This window comes from Typopeltis vanoorti, chromosome 2 (assembly GCF_054136105.1).
Source record: "Typopeltis vanoorti isolate ZY-2024b chromosome 2, IOZ_Tvanoo_1.0, whole genome shotgun sequence".
NCBI classification, from domain to species: domain Eukaryota; kingdom Metazoa; phylum Arthropoda; class Arachnida; order Uropygi; family Thelyphonidae; genus Typopeltis; species Typopeltis vanoorti.
In genome coordinates, this window is record NC_143550.1 from 94,093,572 (window position 1) to 94,118,907 (window position 25,336).

Genomic DNA, 25,336 nt, shown 5'->3' on the forward strand with positions numbered 1-25,336 from the left:
ACTTCTGCAGATGGATTGCCAGCTTCCTGTCCGGATGCACATATGTGTGATGGTAGACTGCTCCCTATCCTCTCAACATCCAACAAATGCTGGGGTCCCACAAGGTTCAGTTCTCTCACCGACCCTCTTCCTATATATCAATGACCTACTTCAGTTGACCTCTAACCCAATACACAGTTTTGCAGATGACAGCACATTACATTCCTCCCTTTTATTTGACAAACCCTACTCTACACAACTCACTTCAATCCACAGAACATCAACCACTACTGCCCTTAATTCTGACTTCCAAGCCATCTGACAATGGGGCTCAGATAACCTCATCAACTTCAATGCTAGTAAAACCCAGTTTGTCTTATTTCTCACAAAAAAAAAACCATTTTCCCCCAGCATTGTTTTCGATAACCCTCAGACAAGATGAAATTTCTCTCCTCAGAATTACCTTGACATCAAGCCTCTCCTGGCACAAACACATCACAACCATTGCATCCTCAGCTTCCAAAAAACTAGGCTTCCTCTTTCGCTCAAGATTCTACTTCACCTCTAAACAGCTGTTAACACTATACAAGTCACAAATCTGCCCAGCTCTCAAATACTGCTTTCACATCTGGAGTGGGGCTCCAAAAAGCTACCTCAAAATGCTTGACTCAATACAGAGGAGAGCAATTAGACTAATAAATGACCCATCCCTCATCAACTCACTCCCCCCCACTTTCACATAGACGCCTGGTCTCCGCAATCTGTATATTCTATAAATATTTCCATGGGAAATGTTCATCTGAAACAGCATCAATAATTCCCCCACCCTGTACTAAGCCCATCGGAACACATACAGCTGCCGGCCAACATCTTTCACAGTACACCTAGAAACCCACAGAACAAGTTTCTTTTCCTCCTCATTCATCCCTGCTACTGCAGTATTGTGGAACAGTCTTCCCCCAGATGTATTTCCCAAGAAATACAACATACAGGCATTCAAATCTAATGTAAACAAGTTTCTCCTTTTGCAACCCACCACCCATATACGCTACTAACGTACTATAGGTTGACCAGCCAACCTCCTATATATGGGTCCAACATAAAAAAAATATACATATAAAAAAAAAAATTAAAAAAAGCATGGACTGGCAACCTACATCCAGCCTGGCCTCAAGGACATAACCCAATGTGTACCTGATGCAGAATACTCCATAGGTATTAAAGTTCAAAATACCACCATCTACAATGTCTACAAACCATCGCAATCCTGGCCTGATCAGATGGATGGACCGGCCACCACTTCACCCTGCTATCTATGTTGGCGACTTAAACTCTCATCACACCATGTGGGGCTATTCCTCTACAACCGAAACGGTAATAATCTAGTTAACTGGATGGATACATATAACCTGTATTTGATTTACTATGCCAAGCAGGAAGCCACTCTCCACTCAACCAGATGGAACAGAACCTACCCCCAGATGTGTGCATAGTCTCTAAAGACTCTGAAGACTAGCCTCTGCCAACAACCAGAACCATCTTCAACAGATTCCCTAATAGTCAGCATTGTCCTACATTGACAGAGACAAGCACATCAATCCCAGTCATTAGTGGAACACCAATTGCTACATGGAACCTTTGCAGGTCCAACTGGAATGCATTTCAGAAACAAATTGAGCAAACCATTAGAGCAATTCCACCCAGTCCTAATTGCTATCCTAGATTTGTTAAACTAATCAAAACTGCAGCCAAAGCCTCTATTCCTAGAGGCTACAGAAAACAATATATCTCATGCTGGAGTAGAGAAACTGAGGAACTTTTAGCCAAATATGAGGAAACTGAAGACCCAACTGTTGCTAAAGAGCTCATAGCAACCCGGATAAAAACAGAAAGGAAAGATGGATCTCAACCATCCATGAACTCGATTTCACCACATCTAGCTGGAAAAGCTGGTCACTTCCGAAAAAATTAGGTGGAGCAGAACCAACAACACACAAAACAACAGAAATAACTCCTGATCAAATGGCTAATCATTTATTGAAAACCTCCAAGATACGTCCCAGCTCTATCAGGAAAAATTACTGTGCAATCTTCCATCAAACAAATCCTGAAGATGGGACCCGAGCTTCCTGAACTTGTACACCCAGTATCTCGGGAAGAGGTACAGGTAGCCTTAAAACTCACCAAGAACGGCAAGGCTGCAGGAGTGGATGGTATCCTCCCTGAGTTTCTAAAACATCTCGGTCAACAATGCCAAACATGGCTGGCCACTCTTTTCTCAGAAATTATAATGACTGGTAAACTACCAAATCTGTGGCGGGAAGCCAAAATAAATGCCATGCCCAAACCAGGGAAAGATCCAAATGATGTGAAAAATCTCCGACCTATCTCCTTGCGTTGCTCCACCTTTAAGCTCTTTGAAAGAATTCTCCCTAAAAGAATTTCACCACTTGTCGAAAGAGCACTCCCGATTGAACAAGCCAGCTTCAGGCCAGGAAGAAGTTGCTGTGACCAGGTCCTGACCATGACAACACAGATTAAAGCAGGCTTCCAGAAGAAACTTAAATCTGGAGCCACTTTCACTGACCTAACATCAGCTTATGTTAGGTCAATGAAAGTGACCTAACATCAGCTTATGACACGGTCTGGATCAGGGGTCTCTTCCTAACGCTAGGAAATATTATAAGGTGCAAAAAAAATTTCCAGCTTTTTGAATCCATTCTCTCCAACAGAAAGATCTGGGTCCATATTGGCAGAAAAAAGAGCAGGCCCAGATTCCATCACAATGGTCTCCCTCAGGGCTCTGTGTTATCCCCTTTACTTTTTAACATCTACGTGTACGACTTACCACATACCAGCTCAAGCAAGTATATGAATGCTGATGACCTGGCAATCCTACATCAATCTATCTCCTTTGCCAATCTTGAACACAGACCTGAACATCCTGGAAGAGTACTTCAAGCAGTGGTACTTGAAGCCAAATCCAACAAAAACGGTGTCCACAGTATTTCACCTGAACAATACAGAGACGAATCGACACCTCAACCTATCTTTCTGTGAAAAAATGGTAGAACACGAGCCTCACCCAAAATACCTTGGAATGAGCCTGGACAGAAGCCTAGCCTATAAAAGGCACATCACCAACCTGTCCAACAAAATTAAAACGAGAAACAATATCATTTCAAGGCTTGCTGAAACAACCTGGGGTTGTGGTGCAGAAGTCCTAAGGTGGTCTGCACTAGCCCTCGCATTCTCTGCAGCAGAATATTGTGCCCCTGCCTGGGAAAGAGGTGCATACACTAACATTATAGACACCCAGCTAAACTCTACCATGCGCACAATTAGTGGGACAGTGAGAAGCCCCCCCCCCCCCCTCTCCTGGCTGTCCTAACATTGCTCCACAAAACATATGAAGATAACAAGCCTTGATTAAAGAATTTAATAAAGCAATGAACAACCTACTCCTGCCCCTGCACCAGACTCTCATAAATCCACCTAGTCTTCGCCTAAAATCTAGAAAGTCTCTCTGGTCCATGGATGAACTCTCTTCAGCTGCCCAACAAACGGCTTCCTGGTAGAAGATCCGTGCTCAGCAGCCTGGTTTTGCTCTTCCTAAGAAGATTTGGTCAATCAACAGGATCAGAACTAACCAGGGCAGATGTGGCTACCTACCTACTACATAAATGGAGGCTGTTAGGCCACCCTTATTGTGATTATTCTCCCGTGGCTCAGATGATTACTCATATTTGGAATGACTGCCCAAGGGCCAATTTCACAGTGGTGGCCTACAGGACATCCACAAGGAGATGGATGAGGCCTTGGATTGGCTTTCCAGACTGGACATTGACCTGTAGTTGTTTTGTATTCCTTTTGCCATAAGAATAAATAAATATCCATTATCAGTCAATAAAAGTGAAGTGTGACGCACATTGTTTAAGTAATACTAGGACAGGTGTAAGCAGAAAATGAATTAGAAGTTTGGATGTTCTGGCAGGCTGTTTATACCAGTCGAAGAAAGGCTCAGAAAGAGTTCCTCCAGCCAGCAACTAGACTTGAACTTAAGTCTATCTTCAGGTAGCTTAGCGCAGAAGATGCAAGCACCAATTCCACTGAGCTACACAGGCCACGTACAAATATAAATTAACAAAATAAAATATTTTTTCTAACATATAAGTATAATATACAGATGATTAAAAATAAATAAATAAAAATTTAAAAAAGTTTTATAATGGAACTACATTAAACACCTTTCTACAATACTCTTATGTTAAGGTTTTCTTGTGTTGGGTTCTGCCATCATGTTCTGATGGGTCCTCCAGATTCTTGTTAAGATTTGGATGACATTTCAGCATCTCACAAGCTTCCTTGAACTTTCTTTCAAACCAGGTTTTAGTGCGGTGTAGGGAATTGGTGCCCTACAAGTTGGTTCTGTGACATAGTTGATGTGCATGGTTTTGAGATCTGTTTTATCATAGTGGAGGAATTTAATGTGCGGTTTGTTGTTGGTCTTTTCTTATTGGAATGGTGTGCCCATTTGCCTTATGTAGAGTAGATTGCAGGTGCAATGAATTTTGTAAAATTTTGTAAATAGTAGGCAAGAGGATCTTTGAATGAGCTGAGAATACTTTTTCATTTTGCTGGAGGTTTGAAGGTTGCCTTAATGTTATATTTATGTAGCATTCTATTTATTCTGATATTCCCCTAATGTACGGTATGGCTAGGGCATTTTTGTAATCTTTTTTGCTTTTAATGGCATTATTGTGGAGGATCTTGCGAAATGTTTTTTGTTGTAGCCATTTTTTTAGAAACGTTTGGCTAATAATTTCATATTCCTTCTTGAGCATCTACTCAATGAGCAAATTGTAGGGCTCTATGTTTGAGAGTACTGTTGACCATTAGTTTTTGTGCTGGATGGGTGGCATGAATCCTTTTTTTTTTTTTTAACCTAAGTATAAACAAACAAAGTTTGTGTATAACATATCTATCCTCCTATCAAATTTGTGTATGACATATCCATCTCTATCTTTGCATGGTATTATCAAATATCCTGTTCTTGTCGTCTTTGCTACTTTCTGCTACCATCAGAATCACAGAACATCAAGATTATATAAGATTTTCAGAATCTGAAGGCTCAGTACTCGCTTCTCATGTCATCGACACTAGAAAGAATTCAATGGAACTGTACTAAGCTGCTACACTAAAGCAGGTTCAAATTCCATCATCTATAGTAGAAAAAATTAATTCAAACAAGCCGAATTTTCGTCAAATTTTTGGTTTTTGTTTCAGTTCACAATAATTTTGTTTTGGTTTTAGTTCACTATTTTGGTTGAGTGCTGCATTTTAACTGTCTCTGCAATGTTTATTAAGTGTTGTGTGTTTTTAATAGTGTAAACAAGCTCACATTTGTAGTGTATAAACTTAAATGGAGATTTGGCAGTAAGTAGGATTAATGTTTCTAGCATGAGTCTGTCAAAGACTGTTGGAAGCAGGCAGGACTACTCACAGACCAAAAAAAAGAAACAACTGTTGGCAAAAGGCTATGCAGAAAGAGGCTCCAGTGAACCAAATTGTACAAGATTGGACTATTGAGAAGTGGAAGAAGGTCATATTCTCAGATGAGAGCCATTTCTTTGTCCAAGGAGAGTAAGTAACTATGTTTGCAGTGGCTAAGAAGACCTCTCCTGAGCACCTTCAACAATCCCCTAAACAATCTTCTAGCTAAAAGATGTTCTGCGGTTTTTATTTTACACATGATGGTCCGGATCACTTGTGCTTGTTGATGGTATGATGAAAAGTGACCAATACATAAAAATATTGGCGAAAAGAGTGATCCTACAGATCCAGAAAAACAAAGAACTCATCTTCCAACAGGATCTTGCTCCATGCCACACTTCAAAAATAGTGAGAGTTCCTCAAAAAATTACAACATCCAATTGTTTCAGTGGCCAGATAATTCTCCTGATATTAACCCAGTAGAAAATTTGTGGGCCATAGTGAAAAAGAGACTTGGAAAATGAAACTGTGATACAAAGGATAACTTAATATAATCCATTATAAAAGTATGTTTTGAGATGCAGAAATAAAAAAAAAAAAAAATATGTTCTACATTGGTAGAGTCTTTGCCTAAACAAATTCCTGAACTTAGTAGGAACAGAGTAGCACATTAGTTAAAGTTGGAGTTTAATTTTTGTACTTATTTTCTTGTGAAATTAAAATTTTTCTTTAAAATGTGAGTGTTCAGATTAATTTGTTTGCTACTGTAATTTTTGAATCACGTGAAACCCTATGTCACCATCTTTAGAAAGTGATTGCTGTTATAATTTAAATCGATTAATTAAAACTAATAGTGTTTCCTCCTATGTGCAGCTGCGACCAAGACACGTGATATTATATACATGCTGTATGGCTCGTTCTTGTATTCAGAATTTAAATGTTACCATTTCTTCTGTCTTCTCCCTCAATGAAGCTCATGACATATTGAGCAACATATATAGCAGTAATAAATTATATTTAGCTTTCTCTTACATATGTGAAGCCGTTATTTAAAAATTATATGTCTAACACACGTCTCTATTAATAAACTTCTAGTATCTGATAATATGTGAAATCATCTGTTGTCAGATGACTTCGCATCAAATTGCCCTAGTAGTCCATAATGCAATGTAACGATGCACGATTCATTTGAGGTGTGTATATATTGTCAAGTATTGTGGGAAGGATCACTACTCAGATCAATTTGGACCTTCTTACTAAGGTCTCACTAATGGAACTAGACTATGGAGAAGTAAAAGCTAAAAGAATGTAAAAGTCATTTTTCAAATACAAGTAGAAAAGTGTATCAACCATATTATTAAAATACTCCGGATTAGAAATAGTTGTAAAAAGATTTTTCCACTTGATTTGAAAATAAATTATAACAGACAAGAAATTATATTCTTCTTTTAATCTTTTACTAAAGCATGAGTAAACAAAGTATATGCAGAAATTATCTTCACGGATGAGCTACTTGTGTATGGAGGCAGATGGCTTCACATCAAATTGGCCTAATAGCCCAGAATGCAAAGCACACTTCCTTCTGAATGTATATATTGCTGCATTATGGAAAGGGTAACTAGACCCAGGGAAACAGCAATTCATTGTGAAGTTATCTACTTCTATTTACAAGTAGCCTAGTCTATATCTTACAGCTGAAAGATATTTCAGGTATAAACTTTGCTTGCACATGCTTTGGTAAAAGATTCAAATTAGAATATAATTTGTCTAGTATAAATTATATTTTTTATTCCTCTTCGTTCATTCTTTTTTTTTTTTTTCAACAGTTTTCACTCTTATATATTTCTTAATGAGCAGAATCTTCAGGCCTTCAAGTCTAACGTAACAAGCTTCTTTCTTAACCTTTTTTTCAAATCTATGGTACAACACATTATAAGATGCACAACCTCCAGCATGTTATATTACCAATAACAAGTTCAATCTTGGTTATAATAAATTTATGCCTAATTAATGGTTACAAAAACTGCCTGAAGCCATAAATACACTGGTTGTATGTAGCCCTGTTATGATTTTTTTCATCCATGCTTACAAAATAGTTATTTGCATAATTTCAGAAACAACCATTTAAGTAATTCTATCAATCCAATTGTTTTTATTTATCACACCATTCTGTAAGCGAATCACTGGACAATTAAGGAATTCAAACATCATAATAATTTTAATACTTGATATGAGAAATAAAAAATGAATTTTACCTGTCCTAGCTCTAATATCCTAGGTTTTGCTTGTATCTGTTGTCTAATATAAGCAACTGTACATTCTATGTAGCCAACATGATTTGCAATGTTAGTCATCATTGCTACTGTATCTGGACAACTAATATAAGTTAAAAAAACAGGAACCATTATAAAATAACTTAAAAAATGAACATATATTTGATAAATTCATATACAATCAGATCTCACTATAATATGAACTGCACATTTAGAATGAAGAATATACGTATAAAAACTTCAACAAAAAAAAATTACAATTACATAAAAGTGGTCAATGCACGCTGTACAATGTCAGCAAGTGGAGCACTCCCCCACCAAATGATAGCTCTGATCACAAAAAGTTATAAATCTACAACCTTTATAGCATATCAGCACCCTAGGAAGGCCAAGAGTTTGATAATCCAACTCCACCCCCCTAAAACCAAACATAGTAATTTTTTTAGCCATTTCTGGCCTCCATATGCAGGGTGGTAGTCTCACACCAGGAGATGAAAAATCATTTACCACTTAAATACAGAATCCAAGATTCATATTAAAAACATATACACTATCCATTTAGCCAAAATGGAAATGCTGGAAACCTACCTTTACTAATATCACCAACTGTAGTGCTGGTAAAGGTTCATGCTATTTAAACAAACAATTCCTGTAGCTGGATGGAGATTGTGTGAACAGATACATCAAACTGGTTACCACTCTAGGTTATACTCTCTCTCTTGAAAAATAGACACAACTCCTAAATACAAATACTATAGAGCAGTGCTTCCCAAACTTCTGAATGTCAGGGGCCCCCTTTGGAAAAATTAAAATATTTCATGACCCCTCGAAAAAAAATCGTAATATAGACGTATATTATTATATTTATTGTATTTATATTCAATACAAAGCATACACAGAAAATATTGCAAAAATCAAATGCAAATATTATACATTTTTAGCATCTTACATACATATTTGACATGGCACATTATCGCATACTTTTATATAGATATTCTGTTATTGTACATTTGCAGTACAAGCACATGAAACATAAAATGATTAAAAATAAGAAAGAATTAAAAACATAAAAGAAGTTTAATAACAATTTAATGTGATGGATGTATTTCAATACTGCTACACCAATATCAGGTGAAATATTTGAAACTGCAATTGTTAGATTTCTGCTTTGAAATGAAACTTATGAATAAGCATATATTTACTAATATTCATTAAGTGCCAAAATACACAGGAAACAAAATTTGTGAACCAACACCAATGTGTGATTTTTTCCATTAAAATATAAAAAATAACAAAAAAAGAAATAAATAATAAAAATTAAATGTTTCTTTTAAGATAAAAAAAAATGTACTTAGTCTTAAAAGATTTTTAATTTGGTTTCATTATTTCACAGCCCCCCTGAACAAAACCTATGGCCCCCAAGGTGGCTGCAAGCCACAGTTTGGGAAGCACTGCTATAGAGGTTGTACACTATCTTGCATGACCTTTTATACAAATGTTGGCACAGCAAGAAGACAAAAATTTGCTTTGATAGTCTGCAAATGAGAAATGTCTCAGCAACAGCTACTTCTGCCCTTGAAAACAGATCACATTACTACTACAGAAGAATTATTTGTGTCAACTAACTACTTACATTTGACAAAAATCCATTTGATGAATTAAGGCTCGTAACTATATATTCCTTGTTGATTGCAAAGATCTGTGAAAGAGATAACATTTTTGTGCATTATTCTGATAACTTCTGGACTACTACTATATGTTCATTCAGAGTTGTCCAAAATGTTTTTATCTCCTTCATGCATTTTGTTCCTAAATCTCTTTTACAGTACATCAACTTTAGGAAACACAAAAGTTAAATTCCTATACATATCTTCTGCACTTTAAAGTCTGTTTCCTTTGAAAACAGCATACCTTAATATTTTTTTTCCCAGATTAAACATCTCTCATAGGTTGCATTCTGGAAACAACATGCTCAGTTACTGTTGTGTGCTAATTGTATAGAAATGCCCATAGTCAGTGTTCAGCTAAACTTGAATCTATAATTTGCCACCTCCTTAAATCAGTTGACTGCCACACCCAAGTGTACTCAAAGTGTGCCTAGTTTCTTGACTTTGGATAAAGTTTTAACATAATGAACACACTATATAACGTTATATGGCTTAAATGCTATTCATATGATTTTTAACCTGAAGGAATTCTAATTTCCAAAAGCGCTTCGTAAAACATTTGATAACACAAAAATAAGTTTATAAGTTATGAACAAGCTTCAAGGCAGAGGGAGTATTTAAAACAATTAGTAGATGAATCAGTTCTGATGGTTCAAATTACTGCCTTGACAAGTAAGGCTATGAAGTCAATGTATTATTTTATTAATATGTGTGAGTTTCCAGCTGGTTTGCAGGATGAAAAATCTACATTTTTAGAAGAAAAACCCTGCTGTTAGAGCTTCAGTGAAAAGCTGTTATAAAATTCTTTATAAAGGAATATATTGTAGGATGTGAATGTAGTTCTTCTCACTTGAGGGATATATGTCATCCTGACCGCTGCACTATGGAAGTGATAGTAACATTGCATATTAGAAAAGCAGAAAGAGGCTTTGATAATCTTCAAAATTGTTGATAGTCTTTTCAAAATATCCTGAAACCAAGTCAAATTACATGCCTAAAAAATAAGAACCCAAGATCAAGGGACAAAACAATCACTGTGAAGGAAATAAAGAAATAAGCACTAACATGATGAGTAGTGTTATTTATAATTGCTGTGCTGTTATTATATAGCAACAGAAAATCTTTTTCAAAGATTCAATTTCAAATATACGTAACTGGATACTTTCTTGGCAAGAAATCAACTCAGACATATGCAATGAGCTAGTTCTTGTTATTATTATTATTATTTTATTACTGATGACTATTATTTTATTTTCTATAAAATTAATAATTAAAATAATAAAATTTTATTATTTTCAGCTGATGACTCATCAGCTGAAAACCATCTTAGATTTAGAGAACAGTATTTTCTGTCGGGGGGGAGGTAAAATCTAAGTCACACCTCCTCGTGGTGTCCTTCGGGAAACACTGCATAAATTCCCAGTAGGGTAACGTGACTAGTAAAACATATTAGGGCCAATCGCCCAGTATATGGATATTACATGATTACGAAAGGAAAAGAAATATCAGTTACTTCCACACAGACTAGTGCCTCAACTGCTGATAGTTACTATGAACACCAAGGATCAAAGCCTTCCAGGAAGTTCTTGGTTGAATAAAGGTACAAGTATGATTAAATTAAATTATGGAAATCTAATCTCATCTTCTCAGCATACAACGTACAGACACTCAAGAAAACTGGAAAATTTTTGAGCTACTTATAGGAGCAGAAAAAGTCAACATAGACATACGTATATAAGAACACAGATGGAGAACTGACAATCATGAAGTGAATGAAATATCATCAGCTGACAAAAAATGGAGATTTATTTATAACTCAGCAAACAATGATGGAACTGGAGGGGTTGGAATAATACTCAAGAAGGAACTAGCAGAAAAAGTAACATCAATTAAAAGGTATCTGAAAGAATTCTTCTTATAACCATAAGTACCAACTGAAAACTGACAATATCCACATATGCTCCTACAAAATGTGCTTCACTAGAACACAAAGACACCTATTATAAAAATCTTTCTGAAACTGTCATGAACATCCCAGTTCACAACATCGCACTCATTGGTAGTGATTTTAATGCCCAAATTGGTAAAGACATTGCCAATACTATGAAAAACGTGGGTAAATATACTTATCATGAAACCACAAATAACAATAAACATTCTCTTATGAACCTCTGCGATAACCATAACATGGTAATCACCCAAACCAAATTTCCCCATCCAAAAGGAAGGCTATGGACCTGGGAACATCCAAATGATTTTCATTCCCAAATAGACCACACCCTAATCAATGGAAAGTGGATCAGATCAATCAAGAGCTGTCGAGCATATAATAAGGTTGAACTAAACTCTAACCGCAGAATAATCAGTGCCCACATTAAACTTTCACTAAAAGCCTCTAAAAATAACAGGCCTACAAAGAAACAATACAACTGGGACAAACTAAATAACCCACAAATTGCAGCATCTTTCCACAGCACATTAGAAGACAATATGGAAACATTCTTAAAGATTCAGTTAATGAAAAGTATAAGGATATCATTGAAGCAATAAACATAACATCCAACAAAATTCTTGGAAACAGCAACAAGAGTCTCGGAAAAATGGATTATCCCTAAAGCTAAAAAATATATAGATGAAAGAAATAAAGCATGGAAACTCTACTGCTCAAACAGGAATGAAATAAATAGAGCTCAATTAGACATTTTAAATAAGAAGGTCAATGAACCAATGATCAGAGACAAAGAAAATCAAATAAGTAAATACTGCAAGGAACTTGAAAATTATAATAAAACTGGGGATACTAGAAACACTTCAAATGATAAATTATATCTGTCACCACAAAACAAAAAAGAAGTGGAAATATTGTCACACATGACAAAAATGTAGACAGCTATCTAAATTCGAACTTGATGAAAGAATGGAGAAACTACTTTCAAGAATTACTGTATGTTGATAATCCCCAACATTCAAATCAGCTAGTGGACCTACATCTAACCACCGCTCAACCAATAAACTGTGAAGACTTCGCTGAAAATGAACTAAAAATAGCATGGTAATCACCCAAACCAAATTTCTCCATCCAAAAGGAAGGCTATGGACCTGGGAAAATCCAAATGGTTCTCATTCCCAAATAGACCACATCCTAATCAATGGAAAGTGGATCAGATCAATCAAGAGCTGTCAAGCATATAATAAGGTTGAACTAAACTCTATCAAACCAAAGCAGGAAAGTCCCCAGGGACTGATGGAATCAGAGCAGAAGCTTTCAAAAATTCTGGGTATAATACATATTCTAATCTTCTTGCCATAATGAATCAAGCTTTAAACACTGAAATAATACCTCAACAATGGAAACAAGGCCTAATTGTCCCTATACCCAAAAAGGACAGTCTTAATAAAATGGATAACTACAGAGGCATTACTTTGCTATCAACCATAGTTAAAATCTACAATAGGATGATACTCAATAGATTAGAACCTTAATTATCACCACTTTTAAGAAAAAATAATGTACAGTGGAACAGATACTCTGCATAAGAAGAATCATAGAAGGTTCACATGATAAAAACTTACCACTCATTTCAACCTTTATAAACTTCCAAAAAGCCTTCGACTTCATTAATAGAGAAGCAATGTTTAAAATACTCAGTGTCTATGGTCTACCCTCAAATACATACAAGCAATCTCAGCACCTTATAAAGATTACAATGCTACAGTAATCTTTAAAACAGAAACATCTGAATCATTTCCAGTGAAAACGGTAGAGGAAGATCATGATGTACTAGCACCTTATTTGTTTTTAATATGCTTGGACTACATCTTCCGGAACATTAACACAGAAGATCTTGGTTTTAGATATTAGAACATCCACCTCCACACCATGCAAATAACTGATCTTAGCTTTGCTGACGATGTTGTACTTATTGATGCAGAACCAACAAATGCACAAAAACATCTCAGTCTACTAGAGGCACAGGCCAAACTTATTGGTCTGCAGATCATTATCCAAAATTTCAAATTATTCTCAATAGGTTATGAAAACTTTATACTTCATATCAACAATAAAACCTTAAAAAGAATAAAGGACTTTCAATGCATTGGATGGTACACCAGCAATACAGAAAATGAAATTAGAAAGCATAAACAGCTGGTGCTAGTCTTCCATAACAAACTCTGCCCCATCTGGAAATCATCATTAATATCATTAAAGACTTTACCATTAAGAAATTAAGACTATACCATTCAACCAGTAGATCCATCTTCTTGTATGGACAATAACCACAAAAAAAAAAACTACAGATCCAATTAACTCCTTTGGAACTACATATCTCAGACTGATCCTTGATTACACTTGGATGGACCGTGTCACTAACTCTGCTGTGCTAAAGTCTGGCTAAGCAAGAACCACTTGTCAATATAGTCAAAAAATTACAACTCAGATGGCTTGGACATCAACTCAGACATCCTGAAATCTCACCCTTTTTGGAATCCCCCATCCTGTACAAACCAGAAGATGGCAATTGCAGTAGAGGAAGACCATGCAAACAATTTTGGCAATACATATGTAAAACCAACAGTAGGCTGAAACTCCATCTGACATCTACCAGTTAGCTCAAGATAGAGAGACTTGGAAGACCATAATTTGCAATATTTAATTTTTAATATAAATCTCTTTTTCCCTTTTCACATTGTATCATATTGTGAATAAACTGTGATGATTTTGTCATGTCATTTACAAAATAAGAATCTCATCCCTCACAGCATATTCTATTACGAAGAGAAAAAAGAGCTATTTTCAATGTCCAAATTGTGGGAGAATTGTGTACTGTAGTCTGTTTCAATAAAAATTTGAAATTTTGTAATTCTTTCCAAATAAATACAATTTTTGTGGAGAAGTGAAATCCATACCTGTTAATTCATATGTTACAGAAATAAACTTTGTAAATAAACTTTAAAAAAAATTCTGGATTTTATCTAAAATTATATAAAGAATTTCAGTTAACTCTGAGAAACTTGACTTACAGCTGTAAGAAAAGTAAAAAATCTGGTAATAAATCAATTGTCATTAAAAAGTAAGCAGACATTCAACTATCAACTCAACTTTTAAATCATTCACCATCATCATCAAATTCCTGCCATGTACCCTCAAGGGGTGTACAGGATATGATAGTACTACATGAAAAAAAATTTACATCATTACTAACTTCATATCAACAATTTTCCTCCAAATCAGTCTGTTACTTGTCAAGACTCCAACATTATCAGATCTTATATTTCTATCGTCTAAGGCACTTTGTACTGTATCAATCCACCTATATCTTGGTCTTCCTCTGGGTCGTTTTCCTGCCAACCTGGCAGAAAACACTTGTTTTGCTAATCTTTCTTTGCCCATTCTGTTTAAGTGACCATACCACCTGAGATTAGCTCTGCAAATGCATTCCTGGATGCTGACAATGTCAAGTTCTTTCCTAATATCCTCGTTTTTAATATGATATTGCCATTGATGCCATCTGTTCACGCCTCTAATCTTTCTCAGGACTCTCATATCTACGGTCTCTAGTCTTTGGTCAAGTGTTTTACTTCTGACCCAGCTCTCAGATCCATAAGTTAAAACTGGTTTGAACACTGTCTTGTATACAGCTAATTTAGTGTTCCGACTAATTTCTTTCTTATTCCATATGAATTTATTCAATTAACTTCCCACCATACCAGCTTTGCCGATTCTGTTATCTATTTCTATATTTAATTTACCATCTTCACTAAAAATCGTGCCTAAGTAGCTTAAATGTTTCACTTGTTTCCACAGGTTCTCCATTCAAAACGCATTGACATTTTCAATAATTCTGCCTATTTTCATTGTCTTTGTCTTTTTATTGCTGACCTTCATACCATATGTATTACAACAGTTATTCAATTTAGTCAGAATATTGAAAACTTGTAGTGGCCATACCATTTATTTAGAAGAATAACATTGTCTGCATAAAGCAAAGAGCTGACATTAACATCTCCAATTCTGATATCATGTTTAATACCACTTTCCTTCATAATGTGATCCATATAGATAATGAATAACAGAGCAGATGATGTACATCCTTGTCTCACTCCAGATTTAACATTAAACCAATCTTCCTGTACTTCCTTCAATTCTAACTGCTGACTTAGAACTCAAATAAAGACTAAATATTGCTTGATATAATGCCCCATTGACACCATATAACTGTAGCATATTGAATAGCTTCTCCTTGGCACCTTGTCATATGCCTTTTCCAAATCGACAAAACGTAAATACAGATCTTTGTTATATTCCCACGCACGCTTTCTAGACTATTTGTCGTAAAGTGAAGATCTGATCCAGACAGCCTCTATTTGGCCTGAATCCAGCTTGTTCTTAACCAAGCTTTTCTTCCACAATTCTTCTCAACCGTTTCTCAAGTATACTTGCATAGATCTTGCCAGGAACACTCAACTTGTTTAACCGGGCGACGTCCCAGCTGGCATGAAATTTTGTCATGTTGTACCATCATTTTTTTATTTTGGTTTAACCAATAAGAATACAATTTGGTAGGCTAAATCCCAAATTGCCAGCCCATCCTCGTTCGTTCAGTATTCAAGTAGATACCCAACAGGGTGCACCACGAGAAGGTGAGGATTGGACATTAGGTCAGAAGCCCTGGTCGGTTCTCTGCATTCCTTGAAAGGCTGTGTGGAGGTCTCCTCTCAGTTATACAGCTTTGACCCTTAAGCACCCCTTAAATCATTCACAGCATGGCAAATTGGTTAGGACACATCTGAAACATGCAACTGTATAAACCAAAAGTTAAGAAAATGGACTAGGAGTGGAATTAGGCAAAGCAGTGTTGGAAAAAGAAGTTGTTATGAAGGAGATATAAGAAAAAGGCTAGAAAACTAACAAACATGGTAAAGAAAGATAAAGTATGAGATAAGGAAGAATGGTCAGTCAGATTAAAGAAAATTCAAGGAAATTTTTCCACTTTACGGCAAGTTAAAATAAGAATTAGGGAAGGATGACACCAGTGGTGGTTATGGTAATAGGTGACCATGAGCACTTTGTTAGCATATGTCATACTGTGATCTCATTCATTCTCAAGGTCTTACAACAACAACATCTAGCCCACTCAATACTTCACACATCTAATTCTTTTGCTTCTAGGCCATCTAGAATTTGCCTCCCTTTCAGGTGTTGCACAGCATTATTCACTTCCACACCAGTATGATATAAGCAAAAGGGTAAGCTATGCCTTTGATCTGGTTGTTTAATGAGTTTTGCAACAGGAAGGTCTGCAAAATATTACCATCAAAAAAGAATGATGTTAGAAAAGATGGTTACAATTACAGATCAGTCTGTATATCTGCAGTTGTAGTTAAAGCACGATAGAAATCAGGAATAAAATATAAGATTGGTTGATAGACATAAGATTCTTTAAAATGGTCAAGTCAAGGAATAGAAGTTGGGGAAAGATGGGAATGGATAACAGATTGATCAGATGGATAAGACATGCTCTCGGAATGATATAAACAAATTGCGTGTAGGAAGTGTTCCAGAAAAGAATAGTAACAGTAGCATATGTAAAGGTTCTGTTTGGGTCTCCTTTTTATCTTAATTGTTAATGATGTTTCACATGAACTGACGAATATTTAGTTGGCTGATGATGCAAAGTTGGCAGAGTTATAAAAGTGATGCTGATGTCAACTCCCTCCAAGAAAATTTAGGGTTGCAGATTTAATGTTAAGGTGTTACATTTGCAGTGCAAAAGTGAAGAGTTGTATACTGTATTGGTAGACTGTGCTTCAGAAGGTAATGGGATTCATGATCTGGGAGGAGAGGTGATGAAATGAATGAATGAAAAGTAGGGATAAGAAGGTTATTATACCACTGTAACGACATTAGTCTGACTACATGTAGACTATTATATTCAAATGGTACCTAGTTTCCATGTAATGCAAAAGGTCTGGAGAGTACAGAGAAGAGTAACAAAATGTTAAAATGTAAACTGTAACAAACATAAAGTGTGAGGAATTGTATAGATACCAGACAGGCAGAGAATAGAGATAGTGTAATATGGATGCTTAAGTTGATGAGGGGGATTATAGAGAATTAATGCAGAAGGAATTATATAAATAAAGGATGGTGAGAACAAAAGACCATTCCAGGAAACTGTATAAAGGTGGCAAAGAGAAGAGGGAGAGTGAGAAATATAATTTTTTACACGGAGAGTGGTAAGTGGAAGGCATTGCTGAAATGGATTGTCAATACTAGAAATGTCAATAAGTTTGAGGTTCAATAATGATATGCTGCTCACTGAGCAAGACCTACTATGAAGAATCTGTTTTGACTCCATGGAGGTTGATTAAAATAAAAATTTTTCTTCAAGTATTTGCAGGGCTGCTGCTCATTAGTAACAGTAGTTATTTTCTAACTCTGCATTTGAATCCTACCAAGCAAAGAACTTTTAAGTTTTATCTGAAGGTAAGTTAGCTTGCCTCACACAGAGGTTGCAGGGTTTTCTCTCCAGAACACAGGATTTTCATTCCACAAAATAGGCAAACTGTGGCCAGATTACAGAAAAACTACGTTTACCACAGGCATAGTAAACACATATGCCTCACAGCCTTAAGTGCTTTGGCTATAATTCCATATAATAATGACAACATATTTTCATCATTTGACTCGAGTCTATTATCCAATTGAAAGAATTGGGTAAATTCTACTCATTTATCTTTCTCTCTCTCACACACACACACACATTAAGAGTATTTTAATAATGTGCTGATACACCACTTTCCTACTTGTATTAGAAACAATTTCCGCCATTGATTTAGCTCTTAGTATTTCCACAGGTCTTGTTCCCATTGATTGAGACTCCAATAAAGGTCAAAACCAGTCTAGATAGTAACCCTTCTCATTGGTAGAAAGACAATTCTTAAGTATAATTTACAGAGTGAGTAAAAGCTGAAGAATAAAGTATCAAAACTGACAATTCCATATAATAATGACAACATATTTTCATCATTTGACTCGAGTCTATTATCCAATTGAAAGAATTGGGTAAATTCTACTCATTTATCTTTCTCTCTCTCACACACACACACATTAAGAGTATTTTAATAATGTGCTGATACACCACTTTCCTACTTGTATTAGAAACATAATTTCCGCCATTGATTTAGCTCTTAGTATTTCCACAGGTCTTGTTCCCATTGATTGAGACTCCAATAAAGGTCAAAACCAGTCTAGATAGTAACCCTTCTCATTGGTAGAAAGACAATTCTTAAGTATAATTTACAGAGTGAGTAAAAGCTGAAGAATAAAGTATCAAAACTGACTGAATGATACAATTAGATTTGTTCATAGCATTTTAACTTTTTTTCTTCCTTCTTTACAACCCAACCCTCCATTTTTTTCATCTGTGTAGAAATGGTATGAGGAATTTAAACATTGTAGGAACTGAATGATGCAGTCTTCAGAGAGAGAGAGAGATGTCTGCAAGAGGAATCCTTTACAATCCTTCCTACTTCAATTTAATTCAAATTGGTTTCCTCACAGAATAAACGTGATTCCAATTATCTAGGTCAACCATTGTTACATATAAAATCGTCACATCAAAATTGTTTAGCAAATTTTTCAGCTTGAGCCTTCAAGATCAGACCATCTATTGAAAATCCAACACTTCTTTGCATAGTGAACCATTAAAGCAATGCTTCATGTGTTAAGGTTTAAATTTCTGGAAAAAAATCAAGATAAAAGTTTAATGGAGTGAAACAGAACTAGGAAACAATTAAAATAATATTTAATGCTTCCAATATCTCATCTCAGTTACAGAGACAACATCAGGGAGTACAAAATGAGATGTGTATCACACACACACACACCAAAGGCAGTAAAAAATTACATGGAACATGTGGAAGAAAGACTTGAGTCCTAATTAGGTGGGCTGCCCTCTATGAACACCAGTCAGCAGCCTAGGATGAAAACTGCAATTTCAAAGTATTAGTGGTTCCCATATTTTGGGAAGATGCAACCATATTTATTTAAATTAGGCTGATTTTTTAAGATCAGCAGCAGATTCTAAAAACAGTCTTTCTCTTCTAAATTTACTGTGATGGAACATGATGGTCTTTTTCCACTTGATTCTGTGAGTTGTATCCAAAGCATGGTCTGCAAGATCAGATTGGCCAGTCATGATTGCAAATGTATTTTTAATGTTCTTCCATTCAGATGGTAGCTGATATCCCTGTTTGTCCATAGCAAGCCAACTTGGGAACAAGAAATTCTATATACACCTGGAACTGAGTGGAGAGGTAATTTGGAATTTGTTTTTAGTGGAAGTCATAAAGGTAACTTGTTTTAAGTGGGGTTTGAAAGTGTTCAAAGACTGTATTTCTTAAAATTCTGAATATTTTTTCTGATGTGCCTCAAACATAGGGGATGGTGATAGCATTACCAAAATCTTTCTGAAGAGAAGGTCATGGATTGGAGAAACGATTTTTTTGATATTGTGGTAACTGTAACCATTAGATAGAAAAATGTGGTGTGTGTGTGTGTGTGTATATATATATATATATATATATATATGATTGAGTTCTGTTGCAAGAGATGTCTCATCAGAAGAAAAGTTATAAGCTCTATGGGTAAGTGTTTTTATGACACCATATTGTTGGGGGGGGGGGGGGGGGGGTAGATGATGGGAAATGAAGCATGCTTCATTTTCCAAACATCGAGGAAGCAATGTCTAATCGACGTTTGTAAGCTTGAGCTCTCTAATTTTTTTTTTTTATTATGTTGTTTTTCTGTGCCGATATTGTAAACATTATTATTCTTCTACAGTCAATACTGTTGAAAAGGAGACAAAGAAAACTTTTTACATACTTCAACATTTTTCACACGAAGTTCTAACTCGCCAATAATGTCAACTTTTTTTAACAAATGAAGAGACACTTTTAGTAGACATGTTTCTGATGGAAGAGTTCATTTTACTTTCTAGCCTCGCCTCTACCTTCTGTCTACAAGCAGGGAAGGTAGAGGCTAGACATTGGAGAGGTAGGTAGTGTGAGATGGTTCCCAAGGGCAAGTTGGCTCATAATCTGATGCAGGTGGTCATAAAAGCTAAGTTGCTCCTCTCACTTTTGTCTATTTGTATCTAAGAAATTAAGAATGTTTGCATAGTTAGCAAAATTTGCACAGGATATCCATGTGGTATGGTCATTATTAAAGTGGGTAACCATATGGGAACGTGAGAATGTGCTGAAAAGTGATAACCACTATGAAGAAATAACCACTATGAAGAAATTCAGGCAGAGCCTCAATTGAGACGTTTATCAGAACTTTTCAGCCCCCCCCCCCCCCCCCCCGTAAGCGTAAATTAAAATTGCCATGGCCCTTCTCTCATTACAGTCATGATCTTGTTATTTCTGTGCTTGTTACAATAAATTTTAACTGTATATGAAACATTACACAGTTTCCTTTCACATAAACAGAGTATGGCCTCATGGTAAGCATTCTTTCAGGCTTACCATGTGGTCATGGCACTATTTATTTTTTGTGCTACATCATGCTTATTGAACACTAGTCTGATATAAAATAGTTTTATTACTGTAATAAGTAAATCTTAACTACATTTATCATGATCATTTCTTCCTATGTACTCTGAAGTGGTGTAATATCAGGAGACTGAGGGTGCAAGGCAGGAATGATATGGTTCTGTCAGTGATGTCATCTTCACTTTTCTATTTTTCCTCAGAACTCTCTCATATCTGTAGCCGCCAAACAAGTGTTTTATTTGCAATTAAAAATACAGATTCCTAAGTTAAACTTGAACACAGTAATTTATAATGCTAATTTGGTTTTTGACAATTTCTCTCTTATCCCATATCAAATTATTCAACTGGTTCACAACCACAGAGGCTTTGCTTATTCCATCATCTATTTCCATACTTAATTTGCCATCATCATCAAATTGATGACATGTACTACCCTCAAGGGGGTGTATAGGATATGATAGTACTACATGAAAAACTTACATCATCACTAACTTCCTATCTACAATATTCCTCCAAATCAATCTGTTACCTGTCAAGACTCCAACATTATCAGATCTTATATTTCTGTCTTCTAAGGCACTTTTTAGTGTATCAATCCACCTATATCTTGGTCATCCTCTGGGTCTTTTTCCTGCCAACCTGGCAGAGAACACTTGTTTTGCTAATCTTTCCTCTCCCATTCTGCTTAAGTGACCATACCACCTGAGATTAGCACATTCCTGGATGCTATCCATACTTTCCATGTTTCTAGTATTTTCATAATCTGTCTTTGTATAGAAAATTTGTTAGCAGAATGTGGGGACACTTACTTTTGCAGTGAAAGAACAATATATTCACAAATGCTGAAACAATGGTCTTGGAATATCAAGCATTGACGAAGTCCTTTGTGTGTATGTGTAAGTGCAAAGAGTAATATAAACAATACCATAAATGTCAAAATGATTAAAAATGAAATATATAATCAATTTGAATTGCAAGAGATATTTCAGAATACACTCTATACACACATTCACAAAGGCCTTACAAGAAATTTCTCAGAGGGGGTTCTTGCCTAATGCTCTAAAACAAACATTTTATGAATTCAAAAGGGACAAGCAACCACAATGGCTTAGACACAAATTATAAGTGAGTATAAATAAAACTGAAAAACCTTAACTTACCTGATATGGTTATAGTGCTTGATGTCTGGCAAACTACTTTTCTCCCAGTCTTTCTTGTGAACAACTTTTATACCTTCCAGAATTTTTTTTCTTATTCCAAATTTGTTAATACCGACCTATCAATATGGTAAGAGTAAAATAATTTTAACTTTTTTGAAATGATTAAATAAATAAATTTTAAAATTTGTAAGACATTTTAAGAAATATTAAAATTATTTGAAACTAAATTGATGCAGAGTGAAAAATAAATTCTCCCTTATGTCAAAAAAAACCCAAAAAAGATGGATAAAAATATCTGTACAGCAATTCCATATATGGTTAGTTCAACTTATAGAAATATCAGATTTTTTTTTTTATTTTTTTTATTTTTAAAGGAAATACAGTAAACCTGTACAGGGATCTACAGGTGGGTACGTTTGATATTGACTGTAAAAGAGTAAAAATGACATGATGGGAATTACAGAGCAGTGGAATGGAGAAGGTCATTTCAAAAGACAGGATGGTAAACTAGTTGTTTATTCAGCAGGTGACTAAGCATCATGTGGTAACAGTGATGGACTAATACGGGCTAAGGGGTGTCCATTAAATCGCGAATTTTTTAAAATAAAAATATCTGTAACATTATATTGCATTTTTATCAATATTAGCACCGTAATAATAAAATAAAAAAAATTGTTTTACACACACTTTTAGATAAATTAATGTGAAGTTAATGTTCGATGTTGAGGCACTTGGTTTAGGTAATCCTGCTTTGAAAAAACACAAGTTTTTTTTTTTTTCAACTTTTGAATTCTGCTGGGTTTTTTTTTTATAATTAACTCCCTAAATTACAAAATGTGTATAATAAAACTGCCGCAGAAAGTCATGCCAAGCAGCAAAAGAATCAATTACGGTGCAGTCGGTGTGATCACGTCCTAATCATTCACCGAACATGTTTTATGAGTGGTGACTCATTTATGTTGGCTAAATTACTACAGTGTTTTTCCAACATATGATGGCCTATTCACCAAAATTTGTTAAAAATAACAGGAAATTAAAACCAAAAAATAACCTGTTAATTTAATTGTAAGCAAATCTTGGTTAAAAGTATTTTAAAATTAACAGGATGTTATTTTTCAAGTGACACGTGGATCGGAAATTTTGTCCATTAAATCCGAAGTCTATTAAATCAAGGGTTTACTGTACATACGTAGGAAGGTGCTCAAAAGAACAACACTGAAGAATGAGTAAAAAAGAGGACAGGAAAAATTATTCTTCAAATTAATTGGAACATTTTTAGTATTTTCAAAGTGCCCTAGTTTTTTTTTTTTTTTTTACTAACTATGCAGTTGGAATGCTCTCTTCTCCATCAAGCAGGTTTTGAAGAAGCTTTTTCAAAACACTACACCAAATATGATATCAATATTCTATGGCTGGAGATATTTGTACTTTGTATAAGCCGGCCTGGTTGGCTGAGTGGTTAGCGTATCCGCTCTCCAGCCAAGAGGCTGCAGGTTCGAATTTTGCGTAGGCATGGATGTTTGTGATTGTTTTCCACCTTCATACATTCATTCACACAAGTAAACATACACTCTCCCAATATGGACTGGGTCAACATGGGAGTAGTAGACCCAACCCTCCCACAATGGGAGAGGCCTTCACCCTGCAGTGGGTAGAAAAAACAGGCTGTTCATCATAAGATTATATTTATGCTGAGGCAATGTCTGGAGCTATTCTTTATTATATATTACACTTCTTACACTATTCGCTTTTGGAATCTGTCTGAATATTTCTTAATTCTAGCAACATACTCCGATAAATTTATCCACTAACTAGTGGTGTTTCTAATCTCAGGAAGCAGGATCCAATGTTAATAAAAACATATCAGAAATGTATATTTCAATTCAAGCATCTATTAGCAGGGGGTGCTTAAGGGTCAAAGCTGTATAACTGAGAGGAGACCTCCACATAGCCTTTAAAGGAATACGAAGAACCGACCAGGGCTTCTGACGTAATGTCCAATCCTCACCTTCTCGTGGTACACCCTGTTGGGTATCTTCCTAGATACTGAATGAACGAGGATGGGCTGGCAATTTGGGATTTAGCCGACCAAATTGTATTCTTATTGATTAAACCAAAAAAAAAAAAAAAAAATGATGGTACAACATGACAAAATTTCATGCAGGCTGGGGCAATGCCCAGTTAAACAAGGGTCTCCATTGTTTTAAAGGTCAGCATTAAAAAGACCAAGACAATGAAAATAGGCAGAATCATGAAAATGTCAACTGTGTTGTGAATGGAAAACCTGTGGAACAAGTAAAACATTTCAGCTACTTAGGCACGATTTTTAGTGACGATGGTAAATTAAATATAGAAATAGACAACAGAATCAGCAAAGCTGGTATGGTGAGAAGTCAATTGAATAAATTCATATGGAATAAGAGAGAAATTAGTCGGAACACTAAATTAGCTATATAAAAGACAGTGTTCAAACCAGTTTTAACTTATGGATCTGAGAGCTGGGTCAGAAATAAAACACTTGACCAAAGACTAGAGACCGCAGATATGAGAGTCCTGCGAAAGATTAGAGGCGTGAACAGATGGCATCGATGGCAATATCATATTAAAAATGAGGATATTATCAGGATCCAGGAATGCGTTAGCAGAGCTAATCTCAGGTGGTATGGTCACTTAAACAAAATGGGCAAAGAAAGATTAGCAAAACGAGTGTTCTCTGCTAGTTTGGCAGCAAGGCGACCCAGATATAAGTGGATTGATACGGTACAAAGTGCCTTAGATGATAGAAATATAAGATCTGATAATGTTGGAGCCTTGACAAGTAACAGACTGATTTGGAGGAAAATTGTAGATAGGAAGTTAGTAATGATGTAATTTTTTTCATGGAGTACTATCATATCCTGTATACCCCTTGAGGGTACATGGCAGGAATTTGATGATGATGATAATTAGCATAGTCAGTATGACAATGCCCTATGAGAAAAAAAATCTGAGTTCAAATCCTGTCTAGGATATGAGAAATTAAATAAGGGGTAAACTGAAAGCAGAGTGTTCACCTAACACACACTGACAAGTGCAACAGACTATAGAAACAATACTAATTTATCATTACTTATCAATTTTACGTTGAGAATTGAGTGAGAAATCCATTCTAAAATATATTGTGAATGCAGGCAGTGTTAAGAACTTTAAAGTTCAATATGATCTA

At 35.5% G+C, this 25,336-nt stretch overlaps 1 protein-coding gene across 1 annotated transcript in view; it reads right to left on the minus strand.

Moving 5' to 3' along the window:
* The window catches only part of LOC150109261 (ankyrin repeat, SAM and basic leucine zipper domain-containing protein 1-like), a 162,119-nt gene that overhangs the window by 19,384 nt on the left and 117,399 nt on the right, over nucleotides 1-25,336 (minus strand). The window contains exons 9-10 of the mRNA XM_090406814.1: nucleotides 22,132-22,247; nucleotides 7,728-7,848 (exon numbers count right to left, since the gene is read on the minus strand). Coding sequence (XP_090262940.1) covers nucleotides 7,728-7,848; nucleotides 22,132-22,247 — 237 coding nt within the window. The remainder of the gene's footprint in view (nucleotides 1-7,727; nucleotides 7,849-22,131; nucleotides 22,248-25,336) is intronic.